This window comes from Lipotes vexillifer, unplaced genomic scaffold (genome assembly GCF_000442215.2).
Source record: "Lipotes vexillifer unplaced genomic scaffold, Lipotes_vexillifer_v1.1 scaffold364, whole genome shotgun sequence".
NCBI lineage: Eukaryota > Metazoa > Chordata > Mammalia > Artiodactyla > Lipotidae > Lipotes > Lipotes vexillifer.
Window position 1 is genome coordinate 795,184 of NW_006793912.1, and position 10,882 is coordinate 806,065.

Below are 10,882 nucleotides of genomic sequence, written 5' to 3' on the forward strand. Positions count from 1 at the left end.
GAGCCATGGCCACTGAGCCTGCGCGTCCGGAGCGTGTGCTCCGCAACGGGAGAGGCCGCAACAGTGAGAGGCCCGCGTACCGCAAAAAAAAAAAAAGAGAAACAGTTTGGTTCTAGGCGGTTGCGGGAAGACGACAGTTTTTGGAGCTCAGAAGGGCAGCTCCAGCAACCAGCGCTTGTGGCGCTGTCCGTTCCTCGGTGCTGAATGGAGATCCTGGCATTTCCCGCCAGGTTCAACCCCTCAGGATCAGAATAGGTTCAGCCACAGTGCACCGTACCCATTTCCCTGTTCTGGGATCTGGGATCGGGGGTGGGGGGGGGGGTGGGGGTGGGGTGGGGGTGGGGTTGCGGGGAGAACCACTTAGACGTCTGCTTATTCTCTTTCCACGGGAAAACAGCCTTCCACAAAAAGAAATTGTGCATTTTATGGGAAAGTAATGGCATAGCTTCAGTTCAGCGCCAAAGTGAAGAGCTCTACTGAAGGAAGAATGGAAAGTTCAGAGTTAACGAAATCTGCTCTTTCTCTCTCTGAGTCAACACAACAGCACTTGGGTCCCTACACTCCCTTGTTTATAAATAAAGGAAATAACTTTCTGCTTTTAAAAATCATGTGAATAAAAATAAATAAAATTTTAAAATCACGAGATTAATCATTTTTTCTGATAAGGACTGTAAAGTGGGTGGTAGTGGGTCCTGTAATATCTGGGATAGAATTTTAGATATTGTTTTACTGAGGTCGAGAAACAGAGGAGAGAAGGATGTAAACTTGTTAACTAAGGTGGTTTGAACGGTTAAAAATACGTTTTTAAAAGTATTGCTTTAGCATTGTGGTCCAGAAGTGCTCGTTTATCCCAGGCGATTTAGGTTAGAATCCGGGCAGTAGAAGCTTCCCTTCGTCTCTCTGCCCTCCCAGCCTCTGTCCGATTTGAAAGACTGAAAAGCCCTGTTCTTCATAGCAGGTGCCGATACCCACAGGGCCGTTATAAGAACCCTCCTCCCTCCCTTCTCCTCTTACACAAGATAATCAAGTAAAGATAAAGAAAACGGACAGAAGGGAAGGAAAGTGTGCTGCACTCCAGATCTTTGATTCCTGGTAGTTATATTCAAATGGGGCACTTCTCTTTGAGAAGTGAAGGTGTTCCTCACGGCTACAGAATTTCCAATCAGAACGGGAGCAGACTTAACCGATACGAGCAAACGTTTCCTTCCTTTTCTTCTCTGCTGCTTATTTTAGCCGCTTCTCCATCCCGCTGGGAATACCATCCAGATCTTAGTCCAGGTAGATCTGACGTCAAGAGATGGCTTTCGTAGATTTGACGTGTAAACACTGATTTCCATTCCGACTCGGAAGGGCTGGGGCTCCACTCTGCCGGGAGACCGGGAGACCGAAGCGCGGCACTGAGCGCTCGCCGCCGCCCAGCCTCTCCTGCGCGTCTCTATCTTGTCGCAGAACCGGGAGCGAGAAGTGGTCCAGAGCCGGAGGGTGGAAGGGGCGATCCTTTCTGGCTTTTCTATCTTGCTTCTCATTCCCCCTCTCCTTCCCACTCGTGTGCGAGCGAGTGGGAGAGCCATGGAGCCAAGAGCCTGGACTCTGCAGTGTACTGCTTTCGCTCTCTTTTGCGCTTGGTGTGCATTGAATAATGTAAAAGCGAAGAGGCAGTTTGTGAATGAATGGGCGGCGGAGATCCCCGGGGGACCGGAGGCAGCCTCAGCGATAGCCGAGGAGCTGGGGTATGACCTTTTGGGTCAGGTAAGAGTTTGCACTTTCAAAAAACTTTCTAGGGCTCGAGGGGACTGGCGGGACTGGAGCGTAATCTCCCATGTGGGAGTCCCAGGTTGCACTCTCCTGAGCACAGTGGCAAGGAGCAGGAGCTTCTCCAGCTCTCGGCCCTGGCGCGCTTGGAGAAGGCTTGCCTTATTTATTGTTTGGGCTGGGCGCAGCCAGGCAGAACCAAGCCGCTGCAGCTGGGTACAGCTTAGTCTTGCTGCTGTCCGCTCTGGAATTGAAATCCGTTCCCGCGCGGTTTGGAAGAAAAATCCCTCCACGCTTGTTCACGGAACTTGAGATGCACGCAAGCTCTTACTAACCAGTGCCCAGAGGAGAGGCGGTGCGCTCTGTCCCCTGAGACTCAGCGGGTCTGCGTCAGGAGCTGGCTGTTTCATTCTTTTCAATATGGCAGCATCAGATCCAAGTCCTGATTCAAGGGGCCAAGCAGGCTTGGAGATGTTCGCCGGCAGCCTTCGAGGATACGCCCAGGGCACTGGGAGAGTGTCAGTGGCCGGGCCTCGCGACCCGGGGGCTCGGGGGCTATGGAGTGGCAGATGAGGTGGGTGAAAGACATGGGACCAACTCTCCGGGCCTCTACCGCGAGCTCTGGATTCTCAGTGGAAACTTGCAAAGTCCGAGCTTCACAACTTTGCTCGGTCAGTTCCCCTGAAGGGTCAAGCTGCCGCCGAAGTGACTGGGGAAAGGATATCTTTCTTGTTCCCCAGCCAAATGCGTATTAGCTTTCCAGGGGTTTCATCCAGTAAAAAAGGCTGTTGCCCGTCCAAGCAAGGCCTGGGTTAATAGACAGCTGGGGGGTGGGGTGAGGCGTTAAGGCATTATGTAGGGGGCGCCTTAGCTGTGCACCGCAGGGGGTGTGAGTTCTAATCTGAGCTTTCCGTTCCCTTGGCTCAGAATCAAGCCCTCATTCCTTGCCTTGTACGTTGCTGTGCATGGAAACGGGGGGTGGGAGGGAGGAAGGAGTTGTAAAACATTTTGGCGCGTTTTTTCTAGAGGTGGTGGTAGAGATGCAGCTGAAGTCATGGTTGAGTAATGGGGTGTGGGCGTTGGCAATTCCATAGATCCAGATCCACTGGGGAATGTGCCTCTCCTTGCCAGAGGCTTCATTCTCCAACTTCAGGAGCCAAACTCTCTGAAATCCCCAGCAGGGAAGTCAATACACCTATTGAATTCTCTTCTCCGTGTCTCAGTAGGAGACCCATACTTTTGCTTTTGCCCAGTCCTTGTTCTGTGCTAGGCTCCGTGTTAGGGGCTCAGGAATAATAGGAGGAAAATAAACTTTCAAGGGATCAAGAGTCTAGAGACTGGTTTAGAAACAAATGACTGCAATTGCAAGCAATCGGTATAGCAAAAGAAGCTGTTCCTGGAGTCTCAATACTTGTTGATTGAAGGACTGAGGATGGAAGGGAACTGGGGAGGGGTGAAAGAAGACAGCCCAAGGAGGAAACACTTGCACAGGTTTAGGAAGGAGAATCAAAGGTTGCCCTGGAGAACATAAGGACATTGGAGAAGGCACTCCAGGCATAGAAAACAGCTCGTGGGAAACCAGGGAGATAAAAAGAAGTGACTTATTTATAAGTCTGGAAACCGCAAGGCATTGTTGGGATCTAAAAAGAGAGTGAGTAGTGGGCAGAACTGTATGGGTGGGTACTGTGGGCATCATGGAAATCTTGTGTGTCTTATGAGGGGAAAAAAAACAACAACTGGGAACTTAATCTTTCGGGCAGCTAAATAGCATTGGTAATTGTGTGAAAGGAGATTGGAGGGAGAGCAAAAAATAACTCCCTCTTCATTTTCTCACCTTATTAGCCCCAGACATACATCCAAACCCCGACCATTCATTATGCGGACTGTCTTTCAAAATCACAAGTCTCAATAAATAAATAAATAACAATAAATCAGTACTCTTGGTAGGCTCATCGAGGAAGGGGTGGCATAGTCACAAGAGGCTTTAGAAAAGAGTGGGAAAACCTATCTATACTTGCATGTGATTTGCATATGCATATTTCCAGTTAAATGGCATTACTAGTAAATGTTTTTAAAATAATAATTCTTTGTAAAAGACTGATAGTGCTTTCCTGGCTCTGCTTATTTCTTCCTTTGTTTACACTTAACTTAGCATCACTATCTTGAGCTCCTTAAGGCCTCAAAAGCTAGGATTGGGGGCAGGGGTGACAAGAAGCAAAACCAGTTGATAGCAGAAACAGAGATAAGCACTGGTGATCCTTTCTTATGGCTAATATTCTCTCTCCTCAACTCCATGTAAAGCTTATAGCAGATTCAGCCCCTGAGGTTCAGGCTTGGAGCAGGGCCTAAGCATCTCTATTAAAAAATTCTCTAGGTGATAAGAAACACCAATCTAAAGAATGTAGTTGTTCCGAAATAACCCATTGTCAATTGTTTGTCTCAGTTTAAAAACATACAGGGCATCTAGAGAATTTGGTAGGTTCAAATTAAGTACTATTTTGAATAAAGGGAAACTAGCTTAAAAGAATAATGAACTTAGTTCTAAATGGACCAAATGTATTGATAGTCACCCAGAGAAGTTTACACACTCCAAGGTGGAACATCTGTCCTAAATGTGGCATGCTGGCTTCTTCCTCAAAGCCTTGAACTATTGGAAAGTCAGATGGTCACTACTAGTAGCTTATAATAATTATCACTATGGATTCAATGGCTGTATTTCATAACAAATTATTCTAGCTGAATGTGGCACTGCCTATATATCGTACCAGAGGGTTTGCCTGCCTTCCACAAATTATTGTTCTCTGACAGAATAAATCTGACAAAATGAATATTTTTAAAGAAATGTCTATCTACACAATAACACCTAGAGAAGCAAATGTAGTTCCTCTGAAATACGTGGAACAGAAGCATCATCAGCTCCCAAGTATGCTGTGAGCCCAAGTGATAATATCATGAAGCTCATCTCACTCAACACACTGAGAGGGAAGGCTTCTATCAGTGTCTTCCTCATGAAGAAAAAAGTTAACTTCAATACAAGAAATGGATTTAACAAAAGCTGCCTGTCTCCAAGTTAGCTGTGTTTCAACCTAACCTATAGATACTTATTTTGGAAAGAGGATCCTTATTTTAATTTTTTCTTTTATAGATTGGGTCACTTGAAAATCACTACTTATTCAAACATAAAAACCATCCTCGGAGGTCTCGAAGGAGTGCCCTTCATATCACTAAGAGATTATCTGATGATGATCGTGTAAGTGTTGTGCATTTGTCTTCAAACCAGTAACCTGACTTATCTGCCTTCTTTGTGATTGCTAACAAGAGCAAAAGCAAATATGATTTTTTTTTATTGTGTTCACAAAATCTGTACTGTTTCTTATTATTTCCATAGGGTTATAATTGCACATAATAATAACTGGATCAGATTGAATTGGTTGACTAAATTTTATACATATATATATATATATATATATATATATATATACACACACACAATATATATATAAACATTAGCTCACAAATCCAGTCTAAGAGCATGAAAATGAATATTGAGAATCAAGTGGCAGCACTGATGAACTGTTTGACAATACAATCAATCAACAAACTTTTATTATATGCCTATTATGTACCAAGCACTTTGATATCTGATGTGATGATGCCAGAGAAATATAATACATAAACCCTGTTCTTAATAACATTTCAGTGTAACTGAGAAAACATTCTGCCATTCTGTCTGGTTTGGTTATGTAGGGAACTAGTGCTTTTGAAGGAGCTTTAAATCCATGTCTTCATGAGGCAAATGTTTCTATAAGTATTGTATAGTCTGAATCCAAAGCATTTGATCTCTTTTTATCCTGGTCTGTATACATATTCAATGATTAGGCAACAGCAGGAAATGTCTAGAATGAATACAGGTAAAGTGTGGAGCCAATTTCATGTATATCTAATGTACCTTTTGATTTTGAAGTCTGTTTTCAAGGTCAGCAAACACACCAACGGAATGTTGATATGAAATAGAAATTTGAACTATTGGAATCTGCATACACAATGTTGTCTTTTCTCAAGAATGTGTCATACTGGTGAAAACTTATCCTGGCTGACCTGAAATCTGTGTACATGATTTCTGTTGTCTAGGACATTCTAAAGAATTCTGGAAGCTTTTTGAGAGATAAAACACATACTTTCAACTTCCCATAAAGAAAAGTATAAGTGACAGAAAGGTGCTAGAACTGTTTAAAAAGTACAGGAATTCGTGAACCCTGTAAAATAATTTGCTATTTTATTTGTTATGCAACTGATAGAATTTTTTTAAAAAAAAGAAGAAAAGGAAGACAAATTAAGAGAGTAGGAAATGACTGGGCCTGGGTTAGCAGTGTTCAAACATGAAAGAAGCCACCAAACCCAGACCAAGAATGCTGTATCAGGACCACAGACAGCAACACCACAGCTCACAAACAACCATTGCTGGCTTTTACCCAAGTTAATGGCTAGAAGCGAGTGAGAGACCTAATCAGAGGCCCTGAACATTACTTTAAATGTTGCTTGTCCCGTGAAATCTTCTCTTCTCTGTCCCAAGGCAGATGGTTAATTGTATGTGGGCTTTGAAAGTAGGGCAACTTCTAGCACTCTGGCTAGGCTTAGTCCTTGGGCAAAACAAGAGAGAGATTTCCTTGTCTGCCTAAATACATGCCTGACATTAATGCACAAGAAAGTCAAACTGACCTTCCTTCTCATCTTAATAGGAGGAAATTGGATAGAGTGGAGCAGACCTAACTGTTACTATTACTCAAATATCTCACTAAAATGAACAGATGGCCCAGTTCTATTCTTTAGATATTTCCTTAATAATTGATTTGGGGGAGAAATCTCAAAGCATAAGGAAGAAGAGCTAAGAATTTACTCTTCAGCATAACTTCATAAAAAAGGAGTCTATATAATCCTATGAAAAGTTATACCCAGAATAACTTTAGTTCAGGAAAAACCCTAGAACACACTGAAGCTTGCAGTAGGAGGTTAGGCTAGATGATTTTTAATTCCCTTTTCAAATCAAAAGGATTATTTACAATTAAGCACATGATACTTATTATATACATAATAGAAGGACACCATTAATTTGCTCTGTTCCACTTGGTTTGCTCCTACAGAGATTAATATGGCATTTGGAGTTAATGACATTAATCATAACACTGTTTCCAACAATTGGATGTTTATCTGATCAGATGACAGAGTGCCTCCTCTTATATTCCATTTTTTAAAAATTGCTTTTGATTTTCATTTTATTGCTCCTTTTTTTTGATAGGGATGATATTCTTTCAAATTAGCACTCTGAAATGCAGCAATAAGCTATCTTTATAGGTCTGTTAATGAAATCTCCAACTGTAAGTGACTCTCTCCCTCAAAGATTAGTACTTGTTCCCTAGCAGCCAGTTCCCAAAGACCAACTCAGAAGACAGGCAGTATATTCCAAGCATTGATGTATTTTAAGCCAAAACACTTAAGCTTGAAAATACAGGCACTTTAAAAATAAATTATAGTGACTGATTTCCAACTCTCAAGTCCCTCCCAATGTTTATAATAGGTTTGCAGTATATTTTCTAATTGGAAATTCAGGACAGTCTTAGTGGATGGTTTTATCCTTTAGCTGCAAATTATTTTTATTTTTGGATCTGACTCATTAGTATTCTCACATTAAAAATATCCTATCACACCATGGACTATCATCATGTGTACAGAAGAGAGGATATGTTTTGGGTAGGAAAGAGTCATGTTGCTCAGCAAAATTAGAGCATGGTATTATCTCATAATGAATATAACCACAAGGCAGCCCCTCACCCTCTCAGGGCCTCAAGTATCATAGGATTATGCTATAAATGTGGGGAAGGTAATTTTTGTATTGTCAGGTGTCTTTGCATAATACATGAAACTAAATCAACGGTAAGTGTGCATGGTCAGTAGTGCTCATTCATCACCCTGGATCTGTTTCTCATATTAAATACGCTTAAGCAGAAGGTTGAAGAATAGAGGAGGCAGAACTTCAAATCTGCCAAGACGTAGCGCCTTTCTTGTCTTTTGTCACATTTGCAATTTCTATTTTTGTATATAAAGAAAGAGAAATTAAGCTGTAAGAGCAACATAACAGCAGTCTCTAGGATCTCTTAGCTTGTTGACTCATTCCACGAAAATGCACAAATTTTCTGCCACAGAACCCTGGAGCCTCAATATAAAAGTGAGTAATATGGTCCATTTGCTGATGAAAGCAGGCTGAACTTTTATTCCCACTGTAATCACAGTGTAAATAATTTGAGGGAATCATCACTTCACTGACTGCTTCGCCTCCCCCTAAAGGTATATTTTACTGTAATAGAGGAAATGTTCACCTCACCAGTGGGCAATCCCTTCTTCTCACTGAGCTGCCAGTTTGATCTATAGTCAAACGAAAACACTGTGGCGCTGCCTGAACTCTGATGGAGAGAGTACTAGAGCTAGTTAGAGGGAAGATGATTACACCAGAGGTGGCTATTTGTTGATTTTTTTGCTCTAAAACTCCTTGTAGGTGCTATGGGCTGAACAACAGTATGAAAAAGAGAGAAGTAAACGTTCAGTTCTAAGAGACTCAGCACTAGATCTCTTCAATGATCCGATGTGGAATCAGCAGTGGTACTTGGTAAGTACCTACAGCAGGACTGTGTAGGACCTGGGTTATTTGTTATATCTGCACAACAGATTTTTTGAGTGATAGATAATTCAGCAGAGGGTTGTGTTACCTAGAGATTACGGTTGATGGGACCTTCCATGATCTGGATCTTCTGTCTTACTATGTGAGGATGTCTGAAACACAGATCTTTAGCTACTATGAGAGGAAGGGTTGTTGCCTTTTGTCTTCTTAAGTTTATCTGGAATAAGTACAGAAGAATCATGTCTTGCAAGTTAGGGGTTCCAAAACAGTACTCATGGCAAAAAAACATATTTGATCAAAGTTACTCTTGAGAACCCTTTAAATCACCCAAAGGGTACAGTGAACATGATTCAGTAGATATGGGCCTGAGAGGCAATTTGCACATGCTTACAGGTGAGAATTTCTGAACTAGGCTAAAGGAAGGAACACAAGGAAAGACAAAAGGCATCTATCTGCAGATGTCCAGACTTGCGAACCAGTTCTACCTTTAAGATAGTTATCAAATCCTTGTTGGAATGTAGGCACCTAGTGGAGAAACTGTAAGTGCTCCTGCTTGCCTGCAGAGTGCTCTCCTCTGTTTTAATGTTAAGCCTCTATCGTAGTAATACATGTTAATAGAAGTGTTTATTGTTGACAATATTATAAAAGATGAATTTTCATGACAACCATAAGCTAACGCTTAGACATCCTTGTTGCATAATGGATGGGAAAGGAGATCAATTCCTCTTGAAACTCTCTTAACCTAGGCAATACCTACTCATTGCAGCAGAAGAGACTCATTAGCTAACACTGGTGCATTTGCTATGTGTCAAATACTATTCTAAATGCTTGACGTGAGTTAACTCATCTAGCTCTCACACAACATTTTGTTGTAGGTATAGTAAGTACCCCCATTCAACAGATGAAGAGACAGAGACATTGGCAAGTTGAATAACTTGCCAAAATCACGTAATTATAGTGAAGGGGCCATAATTCATGGCTCCAGAGGCCATATTCTTAACAACCACACTCTATGATTGTTCTTCTGACTGACAGAGAGTCCTCTTCTCTGGCATTGGCCAACAATCTGTGCGTAGTTCCAGCCTCCTGTGATTCAGCTTCATGTTGGCCTAGTAAATTCTTGTTTTGCCCCCACCTCTTTCTGAGGAGCATCAGCCAGGGGCCAATGCATTCACCGACACTTTTGATTGCTGTTATTTATAAATTTCTTGTTGACCTCTTCACTAAAAAGCTGGCATTCTTCTAGGGCATGTCTCTTGAATGCTTGGGGATGTGCTCATATCTGTGTTCCCTTGCTGTCTAGCTCTTCTTCCTTACAGTCCCACATACAGTAACTAACAGAGAAATTATCTGAAAACAAATCCCAAATCTTCTCTCACAGGTACTTACTCCCTAAATCACTCATACTTGGACATAGGCAGTTAGATTGCAAGTCTTGGTAAGACCACAGCCTCCTGGGCATTCCAGGTTCTGTCTCTTCTTTTAGAAAATTTATAAAAACATCCAAGAAGAGCTGTGAACCAGGCAATATAAAGTACATTCAGTGTGGCAGTGGAGGCTCAGGATTTGGGGGGAGATGGAAACATGGGACATCAAATAAAGCTTTGGTAGATGAAAAGCTTGAACAGGTAAAATTATAAATGAAAGCAACTTAGGGATGAACTTCTTCAAAGCCACGCAGCTCAAAGACAAGGGGCACAGGGTGATTCATCCTTTTGAGTGATTTTCCATTGGAACAACTGGAAAAAGAGCAGGCACTCTGATGATTCACTCGGTCTTACCCTTAACTTTTTTTATTTCACCTAATTGCCCGCTTCTAACGAATAGAGTGACCACAGGAAGAAGAAAGATGGATCTCCAGACTGGAGCTTCAGCTCTTATTTTGCAGCAAACAAATCACGGTTTTACCAATGCTTCTTTGTTTTTCTTTATCAGCAAGATACTAGGATGACTGCAGCCCTGCCCAAGTTGGACCTCCATGTGATACCTGTTTGGCAAAAAGGCATCACAGGCAAAGGAGTTGTTATCACTGTACTGGATGATGGCTTGGAGTGGAATCACACAGACATCTATGCCAACTATGTGAGTCTAAGCCCTCCCATTGCTGCGACTTAGGGAGTTGTCTACACTGACACACAGTTAGGACTTTGCTTCCCTCAAGCAGGAGGCTACTCTGATGTCAACCCTGGTAATGACGGGCCACGGTTTTGCCACTTCCCTCACCCTTCTGCCAGTGCACATAAATTTTTTTTTTTTTTTTTTGTATCACTGGGCATTGAAAGAATTTGCTGGAGCCAAGGATGGTACAGAAGCATGTGAACTGGGATAAGGGGGAGGCACTTAACATCAGCTAAATTATTAAAAGCCATTCAAACTCTATGCCACTCAGTATTTGGGGACATGAAAGCAATCAAATCAAGCCTGATGTCTGAGATCATTTTCACAGTCTTCCTGCTG

At 42.3% G+C, this 10,882-nt stretch overlaps 1 protein-coding gene across 1 annotated transcript in view; it reads left to right on the forward strand.

The window, feature by feature from the left end:
• Positions 1 to 1,383: 1,383 nt before the first annotated feature.
• Positions 1,384 to 10,882, forward strand: part of PCSK1 (proprotein convertase subtilisin/kexin type 1) — a 41,674-nt gene continuing 32,175 nt past the window's right edge. The window contains exons 1-4 of the mRNA XM_007466870.1: positions 1,384 to 1,749; positions 4,898 to 5,002; positions 8,303 to 8,413; positions 10,361 to 10,507. Of these exons, the coding sequence (XP_007466932.1) occupies positions 1,570 to 1,749; positions 4,898 to 5,002; positions 8,303 to 8,413; positions 10,361 to 10,507 (543 nt within the window). The 5' untranslated portion in view covers positions 1,384 to 1,569. The remainder of the gene's footprint in view (positions 1,750 to 4,897; positions 5,003 to 8,302; positions 8,414 to 10,360; positions 10,508 to 10,882) is intronic.